General features: G+C 44.0%; 2 protein-coding genes across 3 annotated transcripts in view; one reads left to right on the forward strand and one right to left on the reverse strand.

The window, feature by feature from the left end:
- LOC119436471 (uncharacterized) overlaps positions 1-19664 on the forward strand; it is a 20184-nt gene extending 520 nt beyond the window's left edge. Inside the window, exons 2-8 of the mRNA XM_037703322.2 lie at positions 40-235; positions 342-532; positions 966-1086; positions 5865-6010; positions 6086-6220; positions 14368-14562; positions 19085-19664. Of these exons, the coding sequence (XP_037559250.1) occupies positions 40-235; positions 342-532; positions 966-1086; positions 5865-6010; positions 6086-6220; positions 14368-14562; positions 19085-19525 (1425 nt within the window). The 3' untranslated portion in view covers positions 19526-19664. The remainder of the gene's footprint in view (positions 1-39; positions 236-341; positions 533-965; positions 1087-5864; positions 6011-6085; positions 6221-14367; positions 14563-19084) is intronic.
- The window catches only part of LOC119436470 (histidine ammonia-lyase), a 67307-nt gene continuing 61261 nt past the window's right edge, over positions 19060-25105 (reverse strand). The window contains exon 17 of one of the 2 annotated variants that reach the window (XM_037703321.2): positions 19060-19264. The gene's annotated coding sequence lies outside the window, so the exon portion shown is untranslated. Of the gene's footprint in view, positions 19265-19431; positions 19451-25105 lie in introns of those variants that run through there. The other variant, XM_049658054.1, reaches the window with a different exon arrangement.

A 25105-nucleotide genomic window follows, 5' to 3' on the forward strand; every position in this document is an offset into this window, starting at 1 on the left:
GAAAAACGGTACACGAATCGTGTTCGATGCTTTTTTCAGGCCCACCCGAGTGTTCGGGTCAGAGGATCCGAACACAGTTTCGAACCTATCGAATGCGCCGGCGAAAAGTGCGTGGCGCAGCCGGTTCCTCATCTGCACTGTCCGTTCTGCAGCAAGAACACCGTATTTAAGGATGCACGCATTGTGAAAGCGCACTATAGGGTCAAGCACGTCGACAAAGGCCTGTACTTTGCTGGTGAGAAATAATATGCATACTCACAGGGACCGTAACCCTGTGGAAAGTCCAAATATCATGTCGCTGAAATGCGTCCCTTTTTTTTTCCCCTTTCTTCTCCCTCCAGGGTTAAAAATGCTGCGATGCTCTGCTACTTGCAGAATATCGGGAAGCATTAAGGGTGAAAAAAAATTTAGAGGGCCCCACTGGCACTGCTACAAATGCAGGAATGGTTTTTGCAGACGTGATGAAGCAATGAAGCATTTCGAGACGCATTTCAAGTTGCCACAAACAACATTTCAGATTAACATAGTTCAGGTAAGTTTAAGTAATTGGTCGTGCATTGTAATATCTAAAGTCGCATGTGAAACAATGATCTGGAAATGGCATGGAAACGCTGGCATTTGCACGTGTTCAACAGTAAAACAAGAGCGTAATATATGCAGACAGCAGTTGGAGCTGAATAAACTATGGGTAGTAAATACAATAAAAATTCTTCATTAAACAACCCATTGTTTTGCCTTTTGTATAAGGTGCACTGTGCATCATCTTTGTAGGTCTGTCATTTTAGTAGTTGTATGCCATTGCAATGAAGCATTTTATTGCTTGTTCCTGCAGAAAATACATAGCAGACAATTGGTTCAATATGCAAGCCCTTCACTGTTAGTTAATGTCCACCAGAATTTCTCTATGTGCAGTCATACAAGACACTACGTACTGCATTACATTTAACAGTGCCATCATATTGCAGGATGTTAACGAAGGAATGGGACTTCAGTCACGTTTAGACAGCAGTTTGGTTGAACATTCTGAATGTCAGATGTCATCAGCATCTGATATTAGTACAGATATGGACTCAAACACAGCAGTTGGTAAGTCTATTTGCATTTTCAGTCACTCCTTACACATTTCAGGGAGAGTAATTTTACGTGTACAAACACTGCCGGGAACAGAAATGTAAGGCTTCTGATGACCTTTTATCAGCAGGGACACATTGTTGTGTTCCGAAATGTGTGTACATTGTGATTTTATAATGCAACCATCACGGGCAGAAGTTGTACATCCAATTTTATAATCAGCAGTGATTATGGTGTTCTGACTATACAGTTGAGCTACTACACAACAAGTCTTCCACGGAACACATGCAAACATCAACGAAGCAACAATTTAGCATAATTTTATCTTTAACTTCCACGTCACACAGTATGATTTATATGCACGCCTTTTTAAAAGAATAAATAGGTTGAACAAATGCCTGTGCATTCGAAGGTAAACATCTTCGATAGAGATCTGTCTTGCTAAGTGGTAAATATTACAAGTGAAAACTGCTCCAGCCAAGGTTAACAAGTTCCTGTTGTTTAGGGACTGGCTTGGTCCCTTCTTCAGGGGGTGACTGAAGCAGCCGAAAAGACAGCGTCCTTTAAACTACTTCCTTTGTGTGGTGATTCCTCCTTTTCATAGTGTCGCGGATGTCGTGGGTGCACACAGGGGGGAGCGTCCCCTAATCACACATTGATGTTGTCGTGAGTATTTTAAATGTGCCACAACTCAAGCAAGAGTATTCTCGCCACGTTGGTCCTGGTGTTGATTAGAGTGGTGCCGCCAACTGTGTTTCATTTTTGTTTTTTTAATTTGTTAGCAGTCTTAGGGTACTTCATGCACTTTCTGGGGGCCAGCTATCTGTCTATCTATGTATGTTTATATCTAACATTGTATCTAACTATTTTCCCACCAGCCTGGATCACTGGGTAGTCTATGGTCGAATGGGTAGCTCATCTGGCTACTGTGCTGAGGGAACAGGGTTTGAAACCAACCATTGGACCAACTTGGGTCATTGAATATGTGGCAATGCCATAAATATGCACCGCTCTTCAATGAACCTCTTTCATGCCGACCTGGGTCACTGTAGGTCTGTGGGTACAGGACTGGGTAGGTACTGCTGTTCAATGAAACTCTGACACCAACTTGGAGCACTGGCTATGTGCCACTCGGTCTGTGCTGGTCTTCAGTGAACCTCTTTGATGCCAACTTGGGTGACTGGGTATGTGACAGTAGGTGCGTGTCGCTCTTCAGTGAATGTCTTTGTCGCCAATTTGGGTAACTAGGTATGCGCCAGTGGGAATGCGCCGCTCTACATCAACAAAATAATTCTGTAAATTTCTCCTATGCTCAGCCGAATCAAACCCATGCCAAGCGCAGCCTTTACAGCTGCGCCGCTAGATGGTGCAGCGTGTGCTGTGGAAAGTACTGGAGAGGAGCCTGGCCACATTTTGACCAACCAATTTGGCTATGGGGATTACTGACCAGCTAAATGTAGGATTAGAAAACATTTAAATTTCTCCTGTGCTGGGTGGAGTCTAACTCACTTCACACTGGTTACTTGAGGACAACAGCCCGATGCTTCAAAGGGGCCCTGAACCACCCCTTGGGCTTGGTGAAATAACATAGTTCGCGCGTAGCATACGCTGCTGTGAACATCTCAGCCAAGTTTTGCGATCATAGGCGGTGCGTGGAGCTCGCAAACAGAGCGCAAAGTCACCTTTCTCTCAACAGAAGCCATGATCCTCACTCTCTTCTGTGTGCTTTATTACGTAATGAAACACATTCCAATATGCGGCTGCTATTGGTCACTGCAGTTGGCTACACCGCGGCAGCCGCGGAGTGCCGCCACGAGTCCACTGGCTGCTCGCTGTGGACAATCGCATTTGGCTTATGTTCAGTGCGTCGTAGGCACCAAAACCAAAAGTCGTGACGTCTACGTTCACATCCGAAATTAAATTTGAACTGCGTGCCACGGTGACATTTCGAAGGCGGAGCGTTGTGGCCCCCCCCCCCCACTCCGCCGTAGCCTTCGCAGTGCAAGGCATTGAAGGCAGAAGGGGAGCACAGCGGAGGCCATGTTTAATTGCCAATAACCCCGCTTCTGCTGAGCGCACTGAAGTCTTTTTCGCGGCAAAGTATTTCTGAAATAGCCTATTTTCACTTCAAATGCCTTTCTCCACTTCAAGAAAAAGTGGTTCAGGACCCATTTAATGCTTTAGCAAGCTGTGCCACAAATGCGCTGGGTATGTGCTGCTTTTCAATAAACCTCTCATCAGCTTGGGTCACTGAGTATGTGCCACGGGGTGTGCGGCCAGCAAGGGAACAATTCTCAGCGTTCACACACACCAGTGCACCACTCATCTCATCTCAAAGGTTGCGCACGGAATTCTCAGCAGCACTACTAGATGGCGCAGCTTTAAAAGGAACCCGGCTGCCGAGTGAGCCATTTCTCAGCATTGTTTTGTACCGGTGCATTATACATTTCGGAGGCCATGCGGAGGCATTTTGGCAGCGCCGCTAGATGGCGCAGAGTGTTCATAGGGAAGTGCGATTGAAGAATCCCTGTGCAGTCCATGCCTCGTAGATCAAGTTTCAACAGTGGCAATATGTTGTGTCCCTATATTGCTTCAATGCTAAACGCATTTCCGTCGACAGGCATCGTGAGATGAGTTCTCCCCAATTTTTTTTTTTTCAATTTTTTAAATGAATTGTCTGTGGCAGATTGCTCTTTTTAACCTGTCTAAATGGATTTCTTGAACAGGTGGAAATAACCTGTATTAGAAATTGCAATGTTCAGGTGGCTAATTAAACATTCTCTAGATAACAATTTCTCATTATTCACCTTAGGGCACATGTTGCAATTGCAAAACTGAAGCTAAACGGTAGTGAAGTCTCATCTGCTTGACAGAAATCTTAAGGCTGGTACCATTGCTTTGGGACAATCTTAACTGGAATGTCAGTGCATCATTGGCATGACAGTTTGGGAAGCTTTTGGGAAACTGTTGGCTGGAACCCTAATATATTTCGTAGTACATATTATGGACATGTACTTCAAAAGTGGTGCTTTTAAAGTTTCTGCTAAGAAGACATGGCTTCACTACTGCTTGGCTTCTATTCTGCAAATTCAACTTTATCTTAAAGTGAATAGTTATGCAGGTTGTCCCGCGTAACTTTAGCCAAACTTAAAAAAAATATGCAAATGCCATGTAGCTGGGTAGAACCAAGGTAATGTTGTTTGCCATCACTTGGATATACTCAGATTGCCTCTTATGTCTGCCTATTCGAGTAGTCCATTTGCACAGGCTGAATTGTGCGGTGGGCTCAGCATAATTTTTTAAAGATGTGTTTGGAAACAAAACAACAAAAAAATGTATGTGAGATTGGAAACCACAGTTTCATCAGCAGTAGGAGCAATCACAACTACACACCATTGTCACTGTGAAAGCTCCGTTCACAGCTTCTTCTCCGTTCTGTGAAAGAACACGTTATGCTGTGGTTTCCGGAAGTATTGCACGAGTGACTAACACAAACAAGGACCACAAGTCTTCCGGCTATGGATAGCATAAAGAATGACATGTTGCGGTCCACAACAGTATCAAAGATCTTTCTCAAGGGTGTGATAAAGGCCTCCTTCAGGGTAAAAAAACTATCTCTCTCCTCCTGTGTGGGCAAGCTCTGCATATTTTAATTTTTCTTGATAAAGATCAAGAGGTGGATTACCATGATTCTTTCTAAATCTAAAGCTTACAGGTTGGCAGGGTCGCAGTATGCTGCGGAACAAGTCACAACCAAGTTTTTTTTTAAATAGTAGAACACTATTGCAAGCATAAACATTTTCAGTGCGACCTAGATGTAAAAGCATAAGGTGCAAGCAAACCAATTCAGTGCTGTATCCATATCATTGCATGAATGCATCACTAAATTGATTTGCATAGTGAGCGTTTTCAATTGTTGGACGCAAGCATTCAAAGGGGTTTAAAGAAATCAGCTCCCTAAAACGATTCATGTCATCTTCAGCTGCAAGTCGCACACACTTTGCATGCACAGCACCAACCACAATTTGCTTTTCTACACGCTCTAAAAGAAAGTTTGTACCCTTTGGAGCTTATGTTGTCCCCAAACAATAATTGTTGTCTATCTTGTGTACCCCTTTTTTCTTTAACACTGGGCACCCCATACTTCCAGGTCATAAATGGCATGTATGTTATCAGCGTGACATAGCATTCTTGACAGGAAAGTAGCAAGCGCTCAGTTTTCAAGAAACAAAAGACAAGCTAGACAGACAATTATTGTTTGGGGGACAAGATACACTCCAGATGGTGTAAAAAAAATTTTTTTTATTGCAGTCATTCCAAAGTTTGATAACAAACCATGTGACACATTGTACTGGCATTTTATCAGACACTGACTGTGGCACCATCTCGGTGAAAAAATACAGAGTACCAGTAAACATATGCAGCCCCTCTAATTAATCCTATAACACCAGGAGTTTTCACCACTAATTTGCTGTAAAACCATCATGACGCAAATTTAAAACAAATAGAAGCATCGGTTCAGATTGAAAAAGCCAAACAGGGCAGGAATGGTGACTCAATATGTCTTGCTCTTCCTGTGAAGGGTGATGCCATCTTCCCCTTCACAAGGCTTCTTTCTTTTTCATTAACGTTGTACGCTAAATCCCAAAGATTGCATATCACACAAGAGCCAGAGCACAACTTATGTACGTACTTATGTATGTATGTACATGTGCAGTGTTGAGCATGCAGTGCTGACTCAAAGTACTTGTATTGGCTGCTGTACGCCATACTAAAGCTTTCTATTGTTGCAGCTGTGACAGTCGATATGACTGAAGAGCCATCAGAAAATCCAGGATCCCCGAACACTACAGAAGAACCAACAACAGTCATGATCATTCAGGAGGATGACACCAGGTCGCTCTCATCAGATCCAGGCTGTATTATGAAGAGCCGTGAAGTAAGACAATGCCATTGCACATAGGTGCTACATTACTGCTTTGAATGGTCTGTACATTGTTTTTCAATTTTTCAGGAAGACCTTTCAGAAAAGAATATCTTCCTTGAAAAACTATTGACTGAATTTAAACAGCAAATGGACAACCTGAAAGCAAAGTATACACACACTGAGAACATGCTCCAGCTAGAAATTATTTCTTTACGCCGCCAGGTAACATTGTGCTTTTTATGATTTTTGTTTACCTTGTAGAAAGTACAAAATGCAAATAGTAATAGAGTGTGCACGAGTTGATGGGTCTAGTTTGTTCAACATGCTAAGGCAGCGGCGAAAAAAAAGATAAGGACACAATAAATGTAATTATGATGCCACAAGCACTGTTTTACATTTGTTGTGCCCTTGTCATTCCTGCACCGCTGCCTTTGTAATAGAGCATGTTTGTTGAGTATAAGAGAATAGCCTTGTTCTGTTCTTGAAATATATCTTTAGACAATCCATCAGTAAATTTATTGTCAAATATGCTGTGTGTACTGCAATTAGAAAGTGTTGGGCAGAAAATAATTATGTTTATTAGGTAGAAGTTCATTTAAGGGGTTTACATAGCTCTCGTAGCATCAGACATTATCGTGAGTTACCGTATTTACTCGATTCTAACGCGTCCTCGATTGTAAAGCGCACCCGTTTTCCGTGACAAAAAAAATCCTTTACAGTACCGCGCAACTCATACTTTCATACAGAAATACAACTTTCTCTCATATGGAAAAACAAAGATTTACTCCTGATGCACTAAAGTTGCGATGAATAGGAAAAGTCGCAGTTTTGCCTGAAAGGCGAAGCATCGATTGCGATAGCAAATGAGTAGACTGATATACGAGGTAAGGATAGCAGATTTATCGGTCATATATAACCCTGCAAACATTCGCTTACTAAATAAATTAACAAGCACAGTGTCACGTGCGCACAAGCAAACATGAACACATCTCGCTCATTGACCGCGGAAACTCACTCTCAAAACGTTGACGAAGTGCGGTGAGCGAATTGGCCTTCGTGCTAGCATGCCTCGCTTCAACGTGACCTATAAGTGGTGAAAACACAGCGCGCGGCGGACTTTCCCCGTCGCAGATCGCTTTCAAGATAGGGCCAAGGCGACGCCGAAGTGGATCGTCGCAGAATACGTCCTGCTTCGGTCCACTGAAACCTTTCCGCGTTGCTTTGCTGGCGAAAATCCTCTCCTTCTGTTTGCGCCAGTCCTGCACACAAGTTTCAGATTCTCCGAACGCCCGTGATGCGGCCTGCTTTCCGTCCGTCTCCGCACACATGATCATTTTTCTTTTAAATGCGGCATCATGATGAACTCGGCACTTCGTGCTGATAGAGCATACACAGAAAACGGGAAGACAGATGGTAGACTAATGCCTAAGCACGTGTACTGCAGCACATAGAGGAAGCTACGACAGCTAGGCTCGAAGAGCGTGCGAGGCGGCCATTTTGAAATGCCGATGGCTATAGGTTAACACAGATTTCGGGTTGTACTTTATTCTAATGCGTACGCAATTTTTGGACCTGTTTTATTGGAAAAAAAGTGCGCGTTAGATTCAAGTAAATACAGTACGAGCAGGGTTTCACCCTAATGCATATTTTGATTGCTGATGTTGAACATGATGTTATGGCAAATCTTGCCATGCCAACATATTTTCTTATGAATAATACAAATTGCGGAATTTGTTTTCTTGTTTGAATATGCTGTAAAAATTTGAGACTTGTAAATAGTAAAGTCTAGGAGGACAATATCTCAGAAACATAACACAAAGTTGAATGTTTATATTTTAACTTGTAGAGTGATTCCTAATGGAGTTGTTAGGATTTAATGGGTGCAGCTCATGTTGTGAGTTGCCTTGGTGCCCATTTGAGATAAAATCCTTTGAAAGCTTTATATTCAACAATGCAGGGGAACCATGTCCCCCCAAAAGTGTACTGTGCATACTGTGCTTCTTTTTTTCTTGAAAAAGCTCCACACTGCCTCGGCAGTAAACAAACAACCTACCACAGCTGGGCATGCACAGCCAGCAAAGCTAGCAGATCACTAATATGTGGTGCGGATACTGAGAAGAAAAGTTACCGTGCAAACACACACACACACAAAGCACGAAGTGGTGAGCAAAGCCTGAGAATACATGATGAAACACACTGCCGGCACTGCGTAGGCACTTAGCACTGAGAAGGTTATAAAAACATGCACACAGACACACACATAATGGCAGCATGTCCCAGCCATTGGGCCGCATGTATCAAAAGGGGTGCAGTCCTTACCAGGCAGTATGCTGCAGACACGTGCCAGCAGAGGAAAATGGCAATGAGTCAGCATAGTAACAAATGCAAGCACACACTAGTAGGCAGAAGGTGAGTGACAATGATTGCTTGGCTTATGACAGACACAAGTGCATGCAGGCACTATGAGAGGATGAATGAGCGACGATTAATTCTCTGGCAAGTGAATACCATACTATCTCCCTTGAAGGCACATTCCTTTTTCCACATTCACCAGTGTGTGTGACACTGGCATAATGCAGCCACATGTTCCGTGTATTGGTGTAAGTGTTCATTTAGCACCTGGCTGCAGCACAATCACCCGCCATAGTTTCAAGTAATTTAATGAATGAGGTGCTCTCCCATTGTTTTTTATTTCCCATTCGTATTTCATTCCAGCATGATAGTACACAAATAACAAAAATGAGGGAAGATGTAAATAGCAAAGCAAGAGGGAAAAAGAATTTGTGAGTTAAGAAGCTTTTTCGAACTTCATTCATTTCTGTTTTCTACCAATGGGTGCACATGGGCACATTCTCATACACTGTGCAGCATGTAAAACATAGCTATTTAATGGGAAGGGTATTTGCAGAATGTTGGCATATAAATGCTCTGCTCTGTTTAATACCATGGTTTCTCTAAACTTGAAGTTGTAAGAAATGCTTTTGTAATGGCATGCATGCATTGTAATGTTTGTAATTATAATGTCTTTCTAAATGATTAAAAATTACTCTTTTCCTGGAGAAAGATGCTCTTGAAGTGTATTTGCATATATGTTCATGCATATGCACTAATGTCCAAGAATGTGCATGAGAATGTTAATGTGAAAAGGTGTGAGCTGCAGAATAGTGCAGTTGGATAACATTTACTTTTTGCTGGCAAGTCAGATAAATAAAAACAAATATAAAATTGCAATACAGCCTCCAACTCAGACACATAAATTAATATGTTGAATTTTTATAGTTTAGAATGTCACATGAATAAATAAAAAATAAAACACAAAGCAGAATATGAATCGCAGTTCATAGGAATTCAGACACATTTGCAGGAAGAAGTCGAGCAATATCACTAGTGTCATGAATATATAAATTTTGGATGCTCATTTTTAAAGGAATCTGCAAGTTTGGAGAACTCATACATAGAATGGACCACTAACTTTTTGTAACCTAAATTCTGCACTTGTATTTATGGGGCAGCTGTGTTAGCTGAAACTGAAAAGCACAGAAAGTGCATTGGTAGTATGTTTATTTTCACAAATTCAGGGTTTGCTGAAAAAGATCAGTACTTGAGGGCAATAGTGCAAAGGAAAGAAGACACATTCATGCCGTTTTGCCAAATAATTATTAGTTTCAATTTCATTGAAATCAAGCAGTACAGACTAGGCATGGAACTAACTGTTAAACATGAATACCTGAAGCTTTATAAGTACAATTATTCGTCCTCTTATTGTAAATAAACAATTTGTGACCAGAAGAGCAATAAGTTAAATTGATGTTTCTTTTTGTTGTTTTTTTGCATAATAAATAGCACTTTAGCAGCTGACTCAGAATTATTTGAGAACGTCTGACCATATGGTGCAGGTTAATTCACTAAATTGCTTGGTCAGTATATATTGGTGGTTGCATATGTCTCATGATTGCACCGCCCCAACCTTGCTGTCTACACTGTTTATATTTATACACAGACATACACAGTGATTGCCCACTAATAAAATGAGCCAAACAAAGGCAATAGCACAGTATGCTGACTGGAAATATTGCATATTTTAACCAAGAAATGGGTAAGCTTTTATCTATACTATATTTGTCAAAAAACATCAGTAAGGGTTCCTGTGAATGAAGCACAGATTACTTGCTGTAAATCAAGCTTTCGTAGTTCAAAATTCCAATTAAATTGAACCAGTCTCAAACATTTAACTTGCCCCGTGTTTTTCATGTGTTCTGGCACCACCTAATTCAAACAATAGTTTTGTTAAAGGGGCCATGAAACACTTTTTATGAAAGTCGAGAAATGCATTTGAAGTTAAACCAGACTATTTCAGAAATACTTTGCAGCAAGAAATACTTCAATGCATTCAGCAGAAGCGCAATTATTGGCAGTCAAAGATCACCTTTGATCTCCTTCACGATGCCCCACAACGCTTTGCCCACTGAACGTCACCGCGACGTGGCGCACAGTGCAAATTTGCTTTTGGATGTTCACGTAGACACCACTATTTCCAATTTTGGAGCTTACGACACGCCAAACACAATTGTCCTCAGCAAGTGGGCTCATCGTGGCGCCTCACCGCGACCTAGGTATCTACGTTATGTAGCAGACCACAGCTACATGAAACTGTAGTGCGTATGCACAGCGTTTGCTTTGTGTATGATAGGGCTGGAGTGCGCACTCACGCTTATGTGCTCGTCTGGCCATGTTAATGTGTTGCGGACCAGCCTTATCCTGCACCAGCTTTACCGACGGACAGTAGTCACATCCAACTTGGGCATTTTGAAGCGCTGTCAATAGCTCAATACAGGGAAGCAATGTCTGCTAAGGTGTCTAGCCAGGCACGGCCAGGAATGAGTGCGTGCTGGCAAGCGTATGTATGGTTTGATTTTAAGTTTCCCATGGTACGAGGCTAGTTGAGTGTTCAAAACTAATCGAAATTAGCGAGACCCAACAGCTATGACACCAATAAGCAGGGGCAGCCGCGGCTGAGTGTGAGCGGCTAATATTTGGCTTCTTCTGGAAGCATGTTATTCTTACTGAAATTTGAAAGCAGATTTTCGCTTACTTCAGCCTGTTTATTAAACTGTGCCAATAAGTATACACAGTTACAGTAGGAAGAAGCAAACATCCTTCTTGATTGATGTCAGCTATCAGCCAACAGCAGCCATCTATGGGAATAGATCATATGCAAGATGCCGAAGGTTTCGAAGCGGCTGAGGTGAAGGCCTCGTCTGAAAATAGTGTTTAGTAATATGTGACTACGCACTCTGCTTGTGAGCTCCACATGCCGTGCACAACTCCAACATTTGGCTGAGATGTTCACTGCAGCGTATGCTATCTGTGGACATCGTTTTTTCACCAAGCCAGAGGAGTTGTTCAGGACCCCCTTAAACTTCTTGGCCTACCAGGCCAGAGAAACTGGCCAGAAATGGCCAATTATAAGACATCCAAAAGGTATAGATAGCCAGAGCATGCCCACACTAGATATTCAGGCTGCTGTGTATGCTGATGGGCGACACTATAAGACAGCAGCGCTGACTAGTTTGCATGTTCTTGCCACCCTCATCCCCCCCTGTTTTATGCACATTTGCTGTAATAATAGTGGCAAGTTTAGGGCAGCCAGCTCTTAGGTGGCCTACGTTCCCATTTTTTTGATGGTTTTAATAAACAACTTCTTTGTGTATATCATCTCTAAGTTCGTTTCATACCATATCTTAATTAGTTCCAGGTGATTTTAACTTTGCATAATAAAAATGTATGGTTTTGTGAGTTGGAATTAATGTGAATCTACTGTTGTGACTATAAAAACTATTTTTCTTAAAGCTGATGCAAGAAAGCACTGAATTTGTGAGAAATAAAATCCAGAAATGGTGGGGCTAGACACGGCTCATATGCATTTAACTCTATTGCTAGACTATTTATTTCTGAATGCTACCAGGCTTATTACACACAGAAAGATCAACTAGACCAAGTCTTTCAATTTGTGTTTCAAATTATGTTCTCTCGAGACATTCCCCACAATCTTCTGACATTGTGGACAGGAGCAATCTACACTCTATGTGGCAGCGCGTGTTCACTTTAAAGCTGATCCTACCCAATGCTGGGCCTGCCAAAACTATGACAGGCACCCTTGTAGTAGTTATGGCCAGTCTTCAGCAGGTACTAGGGCCAGACCTGATCTGTCCAGGTCATAGTTTAGCGAACCCTGGTCTAAATCATTGGGAGTGTTAAAATGAATAATAAACATGTATGTGCATTTTGGCTCATCATACAAAGGGGCTTCAGACCTACACTCCATTTCACAATAGTGAGGTACTTGAATGGAAGTTATAGCTGGCATGAACCAATTAAAGCTGTGATCATGTGAATGCACTGTGCCCCTGTACAATGGACATTTTGTGCCTCTGTGACAGAGTAATGTCTGCTCACAAGAAGCATAGTGTAGTGGTGCAGTGTAATCGTCAAGTGTTATATCAGGGTTACATGTGACCTGTCACGCCCCATTCCAAACTAACAATGTATAACAGCATTGTTTAGGCTTCCAGTAATCACAGTGTATTTATTGCTGTTGCAGTCAACTGAGATGTCATAACATGCAGATTCTTAATGGTGCCAACCATTTCGGAATAGGTTGTATTGCCTTTTGTTTCGATTTGCTGCCTGCAGTATACCTCCGGCTAAAGACGTGAAAGTCCTGGCAAAATAAAAAAAATGTTTCCATTTTTCATTGTATCAAATAGAGAGATGGATAACAAGACACAATTTATTGCATATTGCTGTTTTTATCTGCTTGTTTTTATCTGTTCGATTGTCTTGCTTGTTCTGACATGTTTCCATCACAACACATCCTTTTTAGAGTCAGGAATGCTTGAAAGCGCAGCATAATCTTAAAAAAACAAATACATTTTGATGCTCAGACTGTTGCTTAGGGGAATTGATGATAAATATCAAGTAAGAAAAAATTATATAAATCGGTGATCTTGGTTATTGTGATGGGCTGAGATTACTGCATATCAATAAATTTGGTGCACTGATGAACTTCGAGTTAATGAGAAAGATAATTGCTATTTGTTCCACATGCGATCTCCAGCACAGGAGCATACCTCACAACTTATATTCTATTGTCAAATTATTCTGAAATGGTGTACTACATGTACATTTTGTCATCGCTGTGCCCTTGGTGGACGTGCAATTTTTTTCCTTGGGTAGTGTAATAGTCTTGTACAGCTTCAACATTAATGAGTGCTAGCAGATATCTGGTGCTTGTGATGTCCTATTCATAAGTAGTATATTGGCTTGCTGAATGGCTGCACAGTTCTCATGCATCTGTCTTATGTGTGAAGTTGCAGGATATTTTCAACCTTTTTCCATTGAAGGCTTCAAAAGTTTATGTGAGCATGCATATGTGACCACTATATTATAACCAAATTCCCTTTGCATGAAATGTAAGGACAAATGTAGAGTTGATAAATGCCACAATAAGTTACTATCCTGGCTTTCTGTTAATGCACATAAGAGCTTATGGCCGCATTATACAGGGTGTTCCAGCTGTCACGCAGCAAAATTAAAAAAAAGAGGAACGGCGTTACTCGAAGCAAACCTAGTGCGTATTGTTTCCAGTGCAGTGGAGTAGCCGCCAGTAATTTTATGGTTACTGAAATTTAATTAGGTAATTGTAATTAATTATCTAACTTGAGAAGTACTGTCCTAATTATCAAAGTGTCAATGAGAAGATTGTAGAGCAACATGAAAAACTCCTGATACAGCTTTCTGTTGCTCAATACGTGCTACATAATGTGTTTTTCTGAGCGTGAAAGAAGCCTGCGAATACACGCAAAATGTCTCGAGTGGCCAGTCGCGCGGCAATTCTGCGTGTATTCACGGGCTTCTTTCGCGCTCAGAAAAACAGATTTATGTAGCAGGTATTGAGCAACAGAAAGCTGTATCGGGAGTTTTTCGTGTTGCTCTAGAATATTCTCAGTGATACTTTGATAATTAGGACAGTAATTCTCGAGTTAGATAATTAATTACAATTACCTAATTAAATCTCAGTAACGAAAAAAATACTGGCGGCTACTCCACTGTGCTGGAAACAATATGCACTAGGTTTGCTTCGCGTAACGCCTTTCCTCTTTTTTTAAATCATGCTGCGTGATAACTGGGACACCCTGTATATAGCTGAAATACAAGTTTTGTTGACAACTTTGTTAAACCTCCTTACAACAGTTGATATGAGGTGTTGTTTCAATGAAAAGAAAGAAAACAGACAGGTTCAGTGCATCTAGGTTTTCTACTACATTTTCACGTCATTTATGTGTACCATTATCTTATATTTATTCTAGCTGGAAAAGAAAAACACTGAACTTGAAAATTTGAAGAAGCAGCAGGCAGAATTGCTCTCTAACAAGACACCCCAGTTGAACAGCTCTCTTCAGAAGCTGCTCAAAGCCATGCAGAATCAACATTCTGAACTACTCATGCAGCATATAGCCCAAGCACGAAATGAAGCCTTTCAGAGTGCATTGAATGAGCTCCAGGTAAGTGTGCAGTTTGTGGTTTTGCATTCTTGTCATTTTGTTATTTGGCTAGTGTCAGTATATTTAGGGTTTAGTGTTTTCATTCATTTTTGTTAAAATTTGGCATACTTTTTGATGGTTATCGGAAGAGAGAATTTTTGGTGACAGGTATTTTTCTAATAAAGGTTGTTTTTTTTTTTTTTAGTGCCTTTGCTGTGTTTCTTTACCCACTCGCCAAAGAAATGCATAGGTCTAATGGGCAATTATTTGAGTATTAACATTACTTCATTGTGGTCTGTTTCTGCAGTTTGTCAGGTTAAGGGTGTATGTTGTAGCCTCTGTCGGTGTGAGACTGCTGTGAGGGTACATGACACAAATGTGTTATGAGGCAGAGAAGCTGTTGGAAGCAATGATCATGCAGGAAGTGAATGTTCTTAAAGTGTGGTGAAAACTATTGCAAAGTGATGATGCCCTGACTACTGAAAGGCATATGCTGAACCGTTGCATTAGACATTTAGAAAGTGAAAAATTAAATTTGTGCCACTGTCTGACATAGCAAGCCTGGGGCCAAACCATTCATTTCACATATTTCGATTGTAGCTAACTATAATTGTAATAACAGTGAAACCTTGATATAACAAACATGGATATAGCAAATTATCGGATATAGCAAATTATCGTATGCAGTAAATCTAAAATGTTTATCGCTAATATCAGCCTGTAATGAATATATGCTTATAACGAATATCAACTATAACAAAGGTATTTTTGGTTCGAACGTTACGTCGTTATAACGAGGTTTGTCTGTAAGCTGAAATTTACTTTTTGTACACTACAGTCAAATTATAAAATTTTTCAATTTAATTTTCTGCTTTACCCCCCCCCCCCCCTTTTTTTTTTTGACCTGTGTCATATTACCTTGGAGTGCTGATCATTCTTGGTTGAAACTTTCATCTTCGAAAATTACTTCAGCGCACTGCATGATAAAAATTTTAAAAACGGACATATTTCTTCAGTGAATTTTTTTTTAACTTATTGTTTTTCATACTGTGCCTTGGAAAACAACTTTCGGCACACTGACCTTGTCCCTGAGGGTCCTGTGCCATGTTTCATATGACCCACTACCACTGATGAGCACAGGCTTGCAGTTTTGTTTTTCAATACCTTGTCATTAAAATTGTAATGGTCCAAGATTAAAATGCCAATTCTGTTCAAACATGGTTCTGGAAGTTACATAGTGCTTGCTTTCATTTATTGGCACTAAAACTAACATTCATGTTGTGTGGTCATTATGCCCACATTAGTGTGCTGCAGTCTTTTCATCTCACTTGAATAGCTGCTTTTCACACCTTCTGATTAGTATTTATTGCACTAAATGCATTGATTTGCAATGTTTATGGTAGTGCTAACACAAATATTACGTGTCTAACCTTTTTTCTTTAATAGGTAGCTGCTGACTACATAATGATGGTACTACAGGGCCTAAATTGCTTGAACGTGGAACATATAAGTAAATATATCATCTTTTAATGTGCCAGGTTCAAAAGGCACACCAAGTTGAAAGCACATGCCAACACAGTATGCCGTGGTCTAGGGCGTGTTGAGCAGGACTCCTCTTTACATCATGAAAGTCAGAAGTGGGGATCACATTGTACCACAAACCGCTGATGTGTGTGTCAGTCAGCCTGGTACGGTGGTCGCAATCCACAACATAACTGTGTCACCGAAGGCTGGGCACAGCTGCACTGGCCATTCTTTCCTCCTTCGCAATGCAGTTCTCCACCTTCTGCACGGGATAAGTCTCACCTTCTGGCATCATGCTAATGGATCGCAGAGAACACCTCTCAACTTCTCTTCCCTATTTTATTGTTGAGTATGTATACTCAGCTTTCGGTGAGGTTGTCAAGGTGTGACCTACGACCACTGCACCAAGCTGACTGGCTTTCATGCCAGTGGTTTGGCATACCGTGCGACTACCACCTGTGATTTCCGTAATGTAACGAGAAAGCCTGCTCAACATGCCCAACACCATGCTCTACATTGAACAGGTAACAGTAAAGTTTAATATAGTTCATATGTTCAAGGAATTGAGGTCCTGTACTGGGATTACGGTAGCTATATAATAAAGAAGAAAAAAAAGCTTTAATAAACTTGTGTGAGTATTCCTTAATATGCATTTTATAAATTGTGTTTAATGTAACAGTGAATATGTACAGCATTCTTTTTTTTCTGAGCAGATTTTAAATAGTTGCTTGTGATATCTAGCTGAATTCAGCATCTTCACATATGGGTCACATGACGAAACCGACATTATTTGTGAGGAAAATCACAATGTCCAATTAGCTATTAATCAGCTTTGATTTTTTTTCTAATTATTTACCTAAGGGCACATTTTCCAATTGTGGAATATAGCTGATCACACCAATTTAGCAGAAATCCTGTGACTAGGTCAAGTTTTAAGATATTCCCCAAAATGTGTTACAAAATACACATTCAACAAAATCCTGTCAATATTTTTTCAAAATGTATCTCTTGTATAGTACAGGACAAAAATGTTCGGCAGATGGTGGTTATTGTAGTTTTGTCATTTTCTGATGTGATGTGTGAACACTATCTTGCTCTTCTTTGGTGTCTTAGTCAAATGTGCTTAACACCCATGGTGCTCAGGTGAATGAGAAATTCTGATGTTGCCGTGCAGTCATTGGCTGCAGAGGTGCTGAAAGCAATATGAAGGTTCTACTGAGGGCTAGCAAAAGCTGAGCTGACATTGTCATTTCCTTCATTGTGCGCGATGTGGAAGAAGGATTGAGAGCACTGCAGTATTTGCGATGGGAGCTGAAGGGCAGGCTTTAATTGTTGACATGCTGCAGACTTAAATATTTCTTGCTGGAGAAGGTTCCCTGAAAGTGGCAATTCTAAATACCAAATCTATTTCACAAGGTCATTCTTATAAGTGCAGGACTCATTAATCCCTTAAATGCTACGACAAATTTTGAAAAAGTTGTAGAAGTGCAGAATTTCTTAGACCTGCATATTTTTTGCCAATCTTTTTTTGAAAAATATGATGTCAGGAATGCCTGTTGCATTTTTACTGGTCTTGTCGAAAAAAAAAAAAGAAATAGCAAAAATTATTGTTTCATTTATTTGTTAAAATTACAAGAAACTGCACATATACACGTGCAAAAATTACGAAACGTCCACTACGCGTTGACTCATTGGCACCAGAGGACGTCTGTTGTGATGACGACTTAACTCGTCATCAGCAGTTAAAGGGTTAAAGGGCCTCTAGTTCACCTTCAATATTTAAAACACACATGAAATGAATGTGTGCATAATTCTGTTGCAATCCTTTTTGGTTAAAGGCCACAGCACTATGCACTGCGGGGAAGCCACAAATTTAAAAAACAATCCTGTGCCCCTCTCTGGGGCCTTTCCAATGCCTCTCCATACATGGTGACACCAGCAGGGCCAGGCAGAACATCAAGGCAATGGGAGTTGTCAATTGGTTGATCTATACATGACATCAGTTCCGCTGTATTTGTGCATGCTGTTTGATAGCTGTTGTGATGCCCAGCGATGCGACAGCACAGCAACTCGCCGTTTGCATACAGTGATGTCAATGAGGTGCAGGCACCAGCAATTATGTTTAGACCATGATGGTTTTAAATGAACTGCTCTCTGCAATGTAGGTTGTCTGTGCAAGTAGCGAAAAGTGCCAACGCAGTGCACTGTCAACGCCAGCATGTCGCCATTGCCAAAGGCTGCCGATATTGCTTGCCTTTGCTTCGCTGAGTGAAATGTTGCATAGATGAGTAGATTTGTACACATTGTCGTGTTGACACATTATTAAATTTCCAAGACACACTATTGCCAAGACAGCCCTGTTAAAGGGCTGTCTTGGCAATGTCCAATAATAGACAGTATATAACGATAACTGTAGCTTGACATATATGCGCACAATTACAGAAAATTGACAAGATGTGAAGTGCTAGCATTGTTTTTGTGCACCGCTTTCATGAAAGAGCACATAAACAATGGGAGCACGCCTGAGATACCATTTGTTACACAGCGACAGAAACCATACTCCTCACCTCAAGGTGATGCTCCACCCTAGTGCACTAGTGCAGGCTAACCTCTCAATGCTTCTTTCTTTGTGCCCTCACTGCACCTAGCCTCCATAGGAGGTGGGTGAAAGCGCATCAGAGCCCTATGTCACAGTGGTGCAAATCAACACTGCACACACGTCAACTTGTGCAGACTCCTACAGAGTTTATACTGCCATTGGAAGCACTGATGCAGCTGTTTGTGCACTACTTCACTTCTGTTAAACTCTAGTGGCACATTTGCAGTGCAGTGAACAATGTGTAGCAGTTTATTGATGGCTGAATTGTATATTATGTGCCAGAAGCTCTTTGTTTCATTTTAGTGTTGCTTTCCATTTACCTGCCATAATCACGTTTCCTCAGTATATTGTTAAGAGAATGATTTTTGCATAAACAAACCAATTTCAACGCTACATTTTTAATCATTTCTTTTCTCCTAGAATGGCACTACAATATTAACAACAGTGGAGAACAGTAGCACCACCTTTCTCCAACAAGAAAACAACTCAATGGTTGCCATGGTCCTCAACAGCTCTGGTACTCTCGGAATCCCCATGTCCCTGGCCACGAACAGCAGTCCTTCAGTTGTGTGCCCTCCAGCGAAGACTCTTCTGCAGAAACTGGGAACAACAGGAATGCCAGTAATGATTTCTGGCCAGCAGGCGTTTGTTCATCCTCAGTCTAGAACTGTTCAGCAAACGGTTGGCAGTCAGAACCTTGTGCTCACTCTAGCTGACACAAGTGAAGTGTCTCAAGATCTTATCTCCAGTGCACAGCAGGGCAGCACTGTAGTTGCTTGCACGGATCTGCAATATCAGTTACCTGCAGTAACATCTGATAGCAAAGACGAACAAGAAGCTCCTGAAGAATGTACATCTTGATGCACAGACTATGTGCAGCCTCCATCACTTCAGGAAGCCTGATCTGTGTTTGTTTTACATCACGGAGGAAGATTATTTAGGAGTTGAAACTCCTTTCAGCGCGATCACGTGCGGGCGACCAGATAACTTCAGAAAAATACAGTGGAATCTCGATGATACGATCACGGCTAATACGAATTTCCGGATGATACGAATTTTTCTGAGGTCCCGGCCGAGCCCCATTACTTTGCAACGTGCTAGAGAACGGCTGTTACGAATAGATTTTCGACCCGCGTCGGTTGATACGAATAAACGCTGCCCCACCGACGGTCGCGAAAGAGAACAGCGCGCAGTACTGCGCGCGTTTTCCCTTTCTCTTTTGGTGCGGAGGCGTATGTTAGTGGATACGCCCCCAATCGCGGAAGCCGCGATTGGGGGCGAGGAGTTTGAAGCGGTGGCGCTTTTGTTGCTTTTGTGCTTTTCTTTTTGTCTCTTCGCTCGCTGCGGCGGCCACGCTTCCCCACACACGGCCTCCGCAGCAAGCAAAGGTTCGTGCGGTCTATCGCTTCAACGGAAACTGAGCGGCGTAAGCACAGCACATACAAAGGTCAGAGCCGTGTGGAGATCGCTATCAAGATACAGTGCGCGCGACAACACCGGCAGCCGGCACAGGCGCAAAGTACAAGAACGCATTTGTTGGCAGAGTAGGAGCCGCCCCCCCCCCCCCCCCCCCACTCCCTCCCTCCCGCGCTACCTTCCGGCTTTGCTCCTTTCGCGTGGGGAGATTGCGTCGCCAGTGACCCTTGCCCTCGGTTGCAAGATACGCATTTGGCGCTGCAGCACAGCGTCGCCCCCCCTCCCTCCCTCCCATACCCCCACGGCCTTTCGCGCAACGGAAATCGCGTTTGCTCTCCGCTGTGCGTTTGCTGTCCGTGAAGGCGCGCGGCGGCGACGACTTTATCGCGCTTGGACTCATGCTCCACGTCTCATGCTCCTCCTCCGCATCGCCCTCGTTGATCTCCTCTCCCATCGGTGGGCGCACCTCGTGCTCGCTACCGCCCTTGTCGGCGAGATTTTCCCGCGGAAGCCGCAATTTCGTCTCACGCGGCTACACTGTAAGCGGTATGCGTATACATGGAGTTCTATGGGAGGGTAAACAGGAGTCGGAAAAGGCCGCGTTGTAGCCAGTTTTGCACTATAAATGGTTACGTTATAAGTGGTCTATACTGTAAATGCTTTTTACGTACGTGTGCCTGAGTGAGTTCACCTCTCGACTCTTTAATTTAGCTAGTTTTAATTGTGTTTCGATGATACGAATTTCGGCTAATACGAATTTTTTTCGTGACCCCGTGAGATTTGTATTGCCACGAGACAGTGAAGGGGCTGCTACTGTCGGTCAGACGAAGACGACGGCGACGAAGTGGCCAGAGGCGCGCGACAGCCTTGCATCCGTCGCTGCTGCTTGTCCAAACCTTGTATATAGCCATACTCACTCCCTAAATAAACGTTATCCCCGTAACATCTTTGGTGGAGGTGCTGGGTAAACCTGTCAACGTGCCGGCTCCGTCAACCAAGCACGGAACTTCGAAGCGGTCGCCGTCTTGGTTGCTCCGCAATGACCAGTGAAGTGTCGACGGTGCAGCAGCCACTGGCTCCTGTGATTCTTTTGCACCCACAAGACCTGGGAACCTTTTCTGGCACAGATGGCTTGGATGTCGAAGACTGGATCGACATGTACGAACGCGTCAGCAACCGCAACAGGTGGGACCCCACGGTTATGTTAGCCAACGCGATATTCTATCTGAAAGGGACGGCACGCGTGTGGTACCGGACGCATGAAGATCTTACAAGTTGGGATGCTTGCAAGGCGCAGCTGCGTGAGTTGTTCGGCAGATCATTTGACCGACAGCAGGCCGCTAAAAAGGAGTTGGGATCTCGTATCCAGACGACCACTGAATCGTACATTTCGTACATACAGGACGTCCTGGGCCTTTGTCGAAAAGTTGACGCACAAATGGCCGAAGAATACAAGATATCGCATATTTTGAAAGGAATAGCCGACAACGCGTTTAATCTACTGGTGTGTAAGGACTGTACGACGGTCGACGCCATAGTTAAGGAATGCCAGCGCTTTGAACAAGCGAAGAGTCGCCGCATCACCCACCAGTTCCTTCAGCTACCTAACACTGCCGCGACATCATCATGCGAAGACCCACCGACACCTGTACCGGCTACAGCGTCAGAAGATGTAACGTGTATTGTCCGCCGCGAACTTGAAGCTCTAGCTCCTACGGCCGTTCTTCCAGACGTTCAGTCAGCCAACCTGCCCACCGTGTCACTCAAAAGCAGTCGTCCGCCAGGAGTTCGCGAACATGGGATTATCATCGGCCGTCTGTTCCATTCGTACATCCGAACGTACCCCTGCAAATGTCACCCAGAACCAGGTCTACCCTTCACGCTACAGAAACCCGGCTGACTGGAGGACGGCAGACGACCGACCCATAGGTTTCAACAGCTCTCACGTTGGACACATTGCCCGTCACTGCCGCAGTAGCTGATCGTCGTCTTCAAACTGGAGCACTGGATCTTGGCGTCGTTCTGGAGGCAACATTCGACGGTTTTCCCCTCGCTCTGATCCACATGCTTCCGATGCCGCCGCTCCACACTCCAGGTTTAGCCGCTCACCGTCCCCACAAGGCCGTCAATCTCGATCGCCGTGACCATACCGGTCATCGTCCCCTGCACGGCCTGGCACCTATGCTCCGGAAAACTAAGCCGTGCAGCTCCCGGAAGTGACGCTGCATCAGTGACCCGATATACAAATCCTCTGTTGACTGTACCTACGCGCCGAAACCTTCTGGACATTCAAGTGGACGACATCACCGTTACGGCCCTCATAGACACCAGAGCGCAGATTTCAATAATGAGCGCTGCTCTCCATACTCAGCTCCGCAAAGTGATTACGCCCGCAATTCAGAGCACAGTACGGGTCGCTGATGGCAGCTCGTCTGCCGTTCTTGGTATGTGCACCGCCCGAGTGTGCATTGCTGGCCATCAGACCATTGGTTTGTTTGCCGTGCTTGCGCAGTGTCCCCACGACGTGATCCTCGGCCTAGACTTTCTCTCGACGCACTCAGCCCTTATCGACTGCTCCACAGGTGTACTTCAACTGGAGCTCCCTTTCGATGCCCACGTAATATCGGACACTCCCAGCCGCTTATGTTCTGTCGAGTTCCTCCACCTGCCACCGCAAGCCTCCACGTACGTTCCATTAAGTCCCTCTCCTCCTGTGTGCGATGGTGAATACGTTGTTTCCCCGATTCTCGACGTGGTCCTGATGCACTCTGTCGTTCTCCCGCACACTGTGGTTACCGTACGCGACAACAAAACCTGCCTGCCGCTTTTGAACTTTGGTCTTTCTACCCACGTGCTCCCTGCTGGCATCGCGCTTGCCACCATGTCGTTGTTGCAAGAATGCGCGATTTCTGTGTTAGCCATCGACGGCCCTCGAACTGTTTCTGGCTCTCTCACAGCCACCTCGTCGCTATGTGCCAATTTCGAGAAAATGATATCAGCCGACCTTTCGCATACGCAAGCAGAAGATCTTCGCCGGGTCTTGCTGTCGTATTCCGATATCTTTGATCTCGAAAATCGCCCTTTAGGCCAGACAACAGTTGTTCAGCACTCCATCCACACCTGGTGATGCTCAGCCGGTTCACCGGCGCCCTTATCGCGTTTCCGCTGCGGAACGCGCCATAATCCAAAAGGAAGTCAATAAAATGCTGGCCAAGAACATCATAGAACCGTCCTCGAGTCCTTGGGCCGCTCCTGTTGTGCTGGTCAAGAAAAGACAACACCTGGCGGTTTTGTGTTGACTATCGACACCTCAACAAGATCACGAAAAAGGACGTCTATCCCTTGCCCCGTATCGACGACGCACTCGACTGTCTTCACGGTGCCCAATATTTCTCATCTATTGACCTTCGCTCAGGTTATTGGCAGATTGCTGTTGACCCACTGGACCGCGAAAAAACCGCATTCGTGACTCCCGATGGCCTCTATCACTTTAAAGTGATGCCTTTCGGCCTTTGCAATGCGCCGGCCACATTCGAGCGCATGATGGATTCGCTTCTTCGAGGCTTGAAATGGTCAACCTGCTGGTGCTACCTTGACGATGTCATTGTTTTTTCGCCAACATTTGACAGCCATCTTCAGCGCCTCTCCACCATTCTCGAGGTATTCCGCAATGCCGGTCTCCAACTCAACGTCTCAAAATGCCGTTTCGGACACCGTGAAATAACCGTACTTGGCCATCTCGTCAACGCGACAGGTGTCCAGCCCGATCCTGAAAAAGTTCGCGCCGTGAAGCATTTTCCTGTACCTTGTTCGGCCAAAGACGTACGCAGTTTTATAGGATTGTGCTCCTATTTCTGACGTTTTATTCATAATTTCGCCGACATTGCGCGTCCCCTTACTGCGCTCCTCAAAAAAGACGTTGCTTTTACATGGGGCTCACCCCAAGCTGCTGCCTTTTCGGCGCTTATAGATGCCCTGACGACTTCCCCTATTTTAGCGCATTTTGATCCGACTGCACCGACGGAACTTCGCACAGATGCCAGCGGCCATGGAATCGGTGCCGTCCTCGCTCAGCGTCAGAGCGGCCACGACTGTGTTATTGCGTACGCTAGCCGCCTCCTGTCCGCACCGGAGAAGAATTACTCCATCACGGAACGAGAGTGTCTTGCTCTTGTCTGGGCTGTCGCCAAATTTTGTCCCTACCTGTTTAGCCGCACCTTTACCGTCGTAACTGATCATCACGCCCTCTGTTGGCTTTCTTCGCTCAAAGACCCTACAGGACGCCTTGGCCGTTGGGCTCTGCGCCTCCAAGAATACTCGTTTTCAGTGGTGCACAAGTCTGGTCAGCTTCATCAAGATGCCGACTGTCTCTCACGGCATCCCGTGGATTCCCCTGACGTCTCCGAGCAAGACACAGACGCCTGCGTCTTGTCTATCTCGGACCTCGTTAATATACGGGACGAACAACGCCGCGACTCGGCTTTACGGTCTATCATCGACAGTCTCAACTCCGCCACACCCGACCCTTCCCTCCACTTGTTCTTCCTTCAGGACGGCACCTTATACCGCCATAATATGCATCCTGAGGGCCCTGAACGCCTCCTTGTCGTGCCTGCCCATCTGCAGTCAGATGTCCTTTGCCAGCTTCACGATGAGCCCACTGCTGGTCACCTTGGTGTCACCCGCACTTATGATCGTGTCAGGTGCCGTTTCTTCTGGCCTGGTCTCTATCGCTCCGTCCAACGATATGTCGCTAGCTGCGACAAATGCCAGCGCTGCAAGAGGCCAGCTATGTTACCTGCCGGTCTGCTTCATCCTATAGACATTCCCGCCGAACCATTCTTTCGTGTTGGGCTCGACCTTCTTGGTCCCTTTCCAACCTCGACATCAGGCAACAAGTGGGTCGCCGTAGCGACCGACTACGCAACGCAATACGCCATTACCCGTGCCATCCCAACCAGTTGCGCTACGGATATCGCCGACTTTCTCCTTCATGACATCATCCTGCATCATGGTGCCCCTCGA

The sequence above is a fragment of the Dermacentor silvarum genome, chromosome 1 (assembly GCF_013339745.2).
Source record: "Dermacentor silvarum isolate Dsil-2018 chromosome 1, BIME_Dsil_1.4, whole genome shotgun sequence".
NCBI lineage: Eukaryota > Metazoa > Arthropoda > Arachnida > Ixodida > Ixodidae > Dermacentor > Dermacentor silvarum.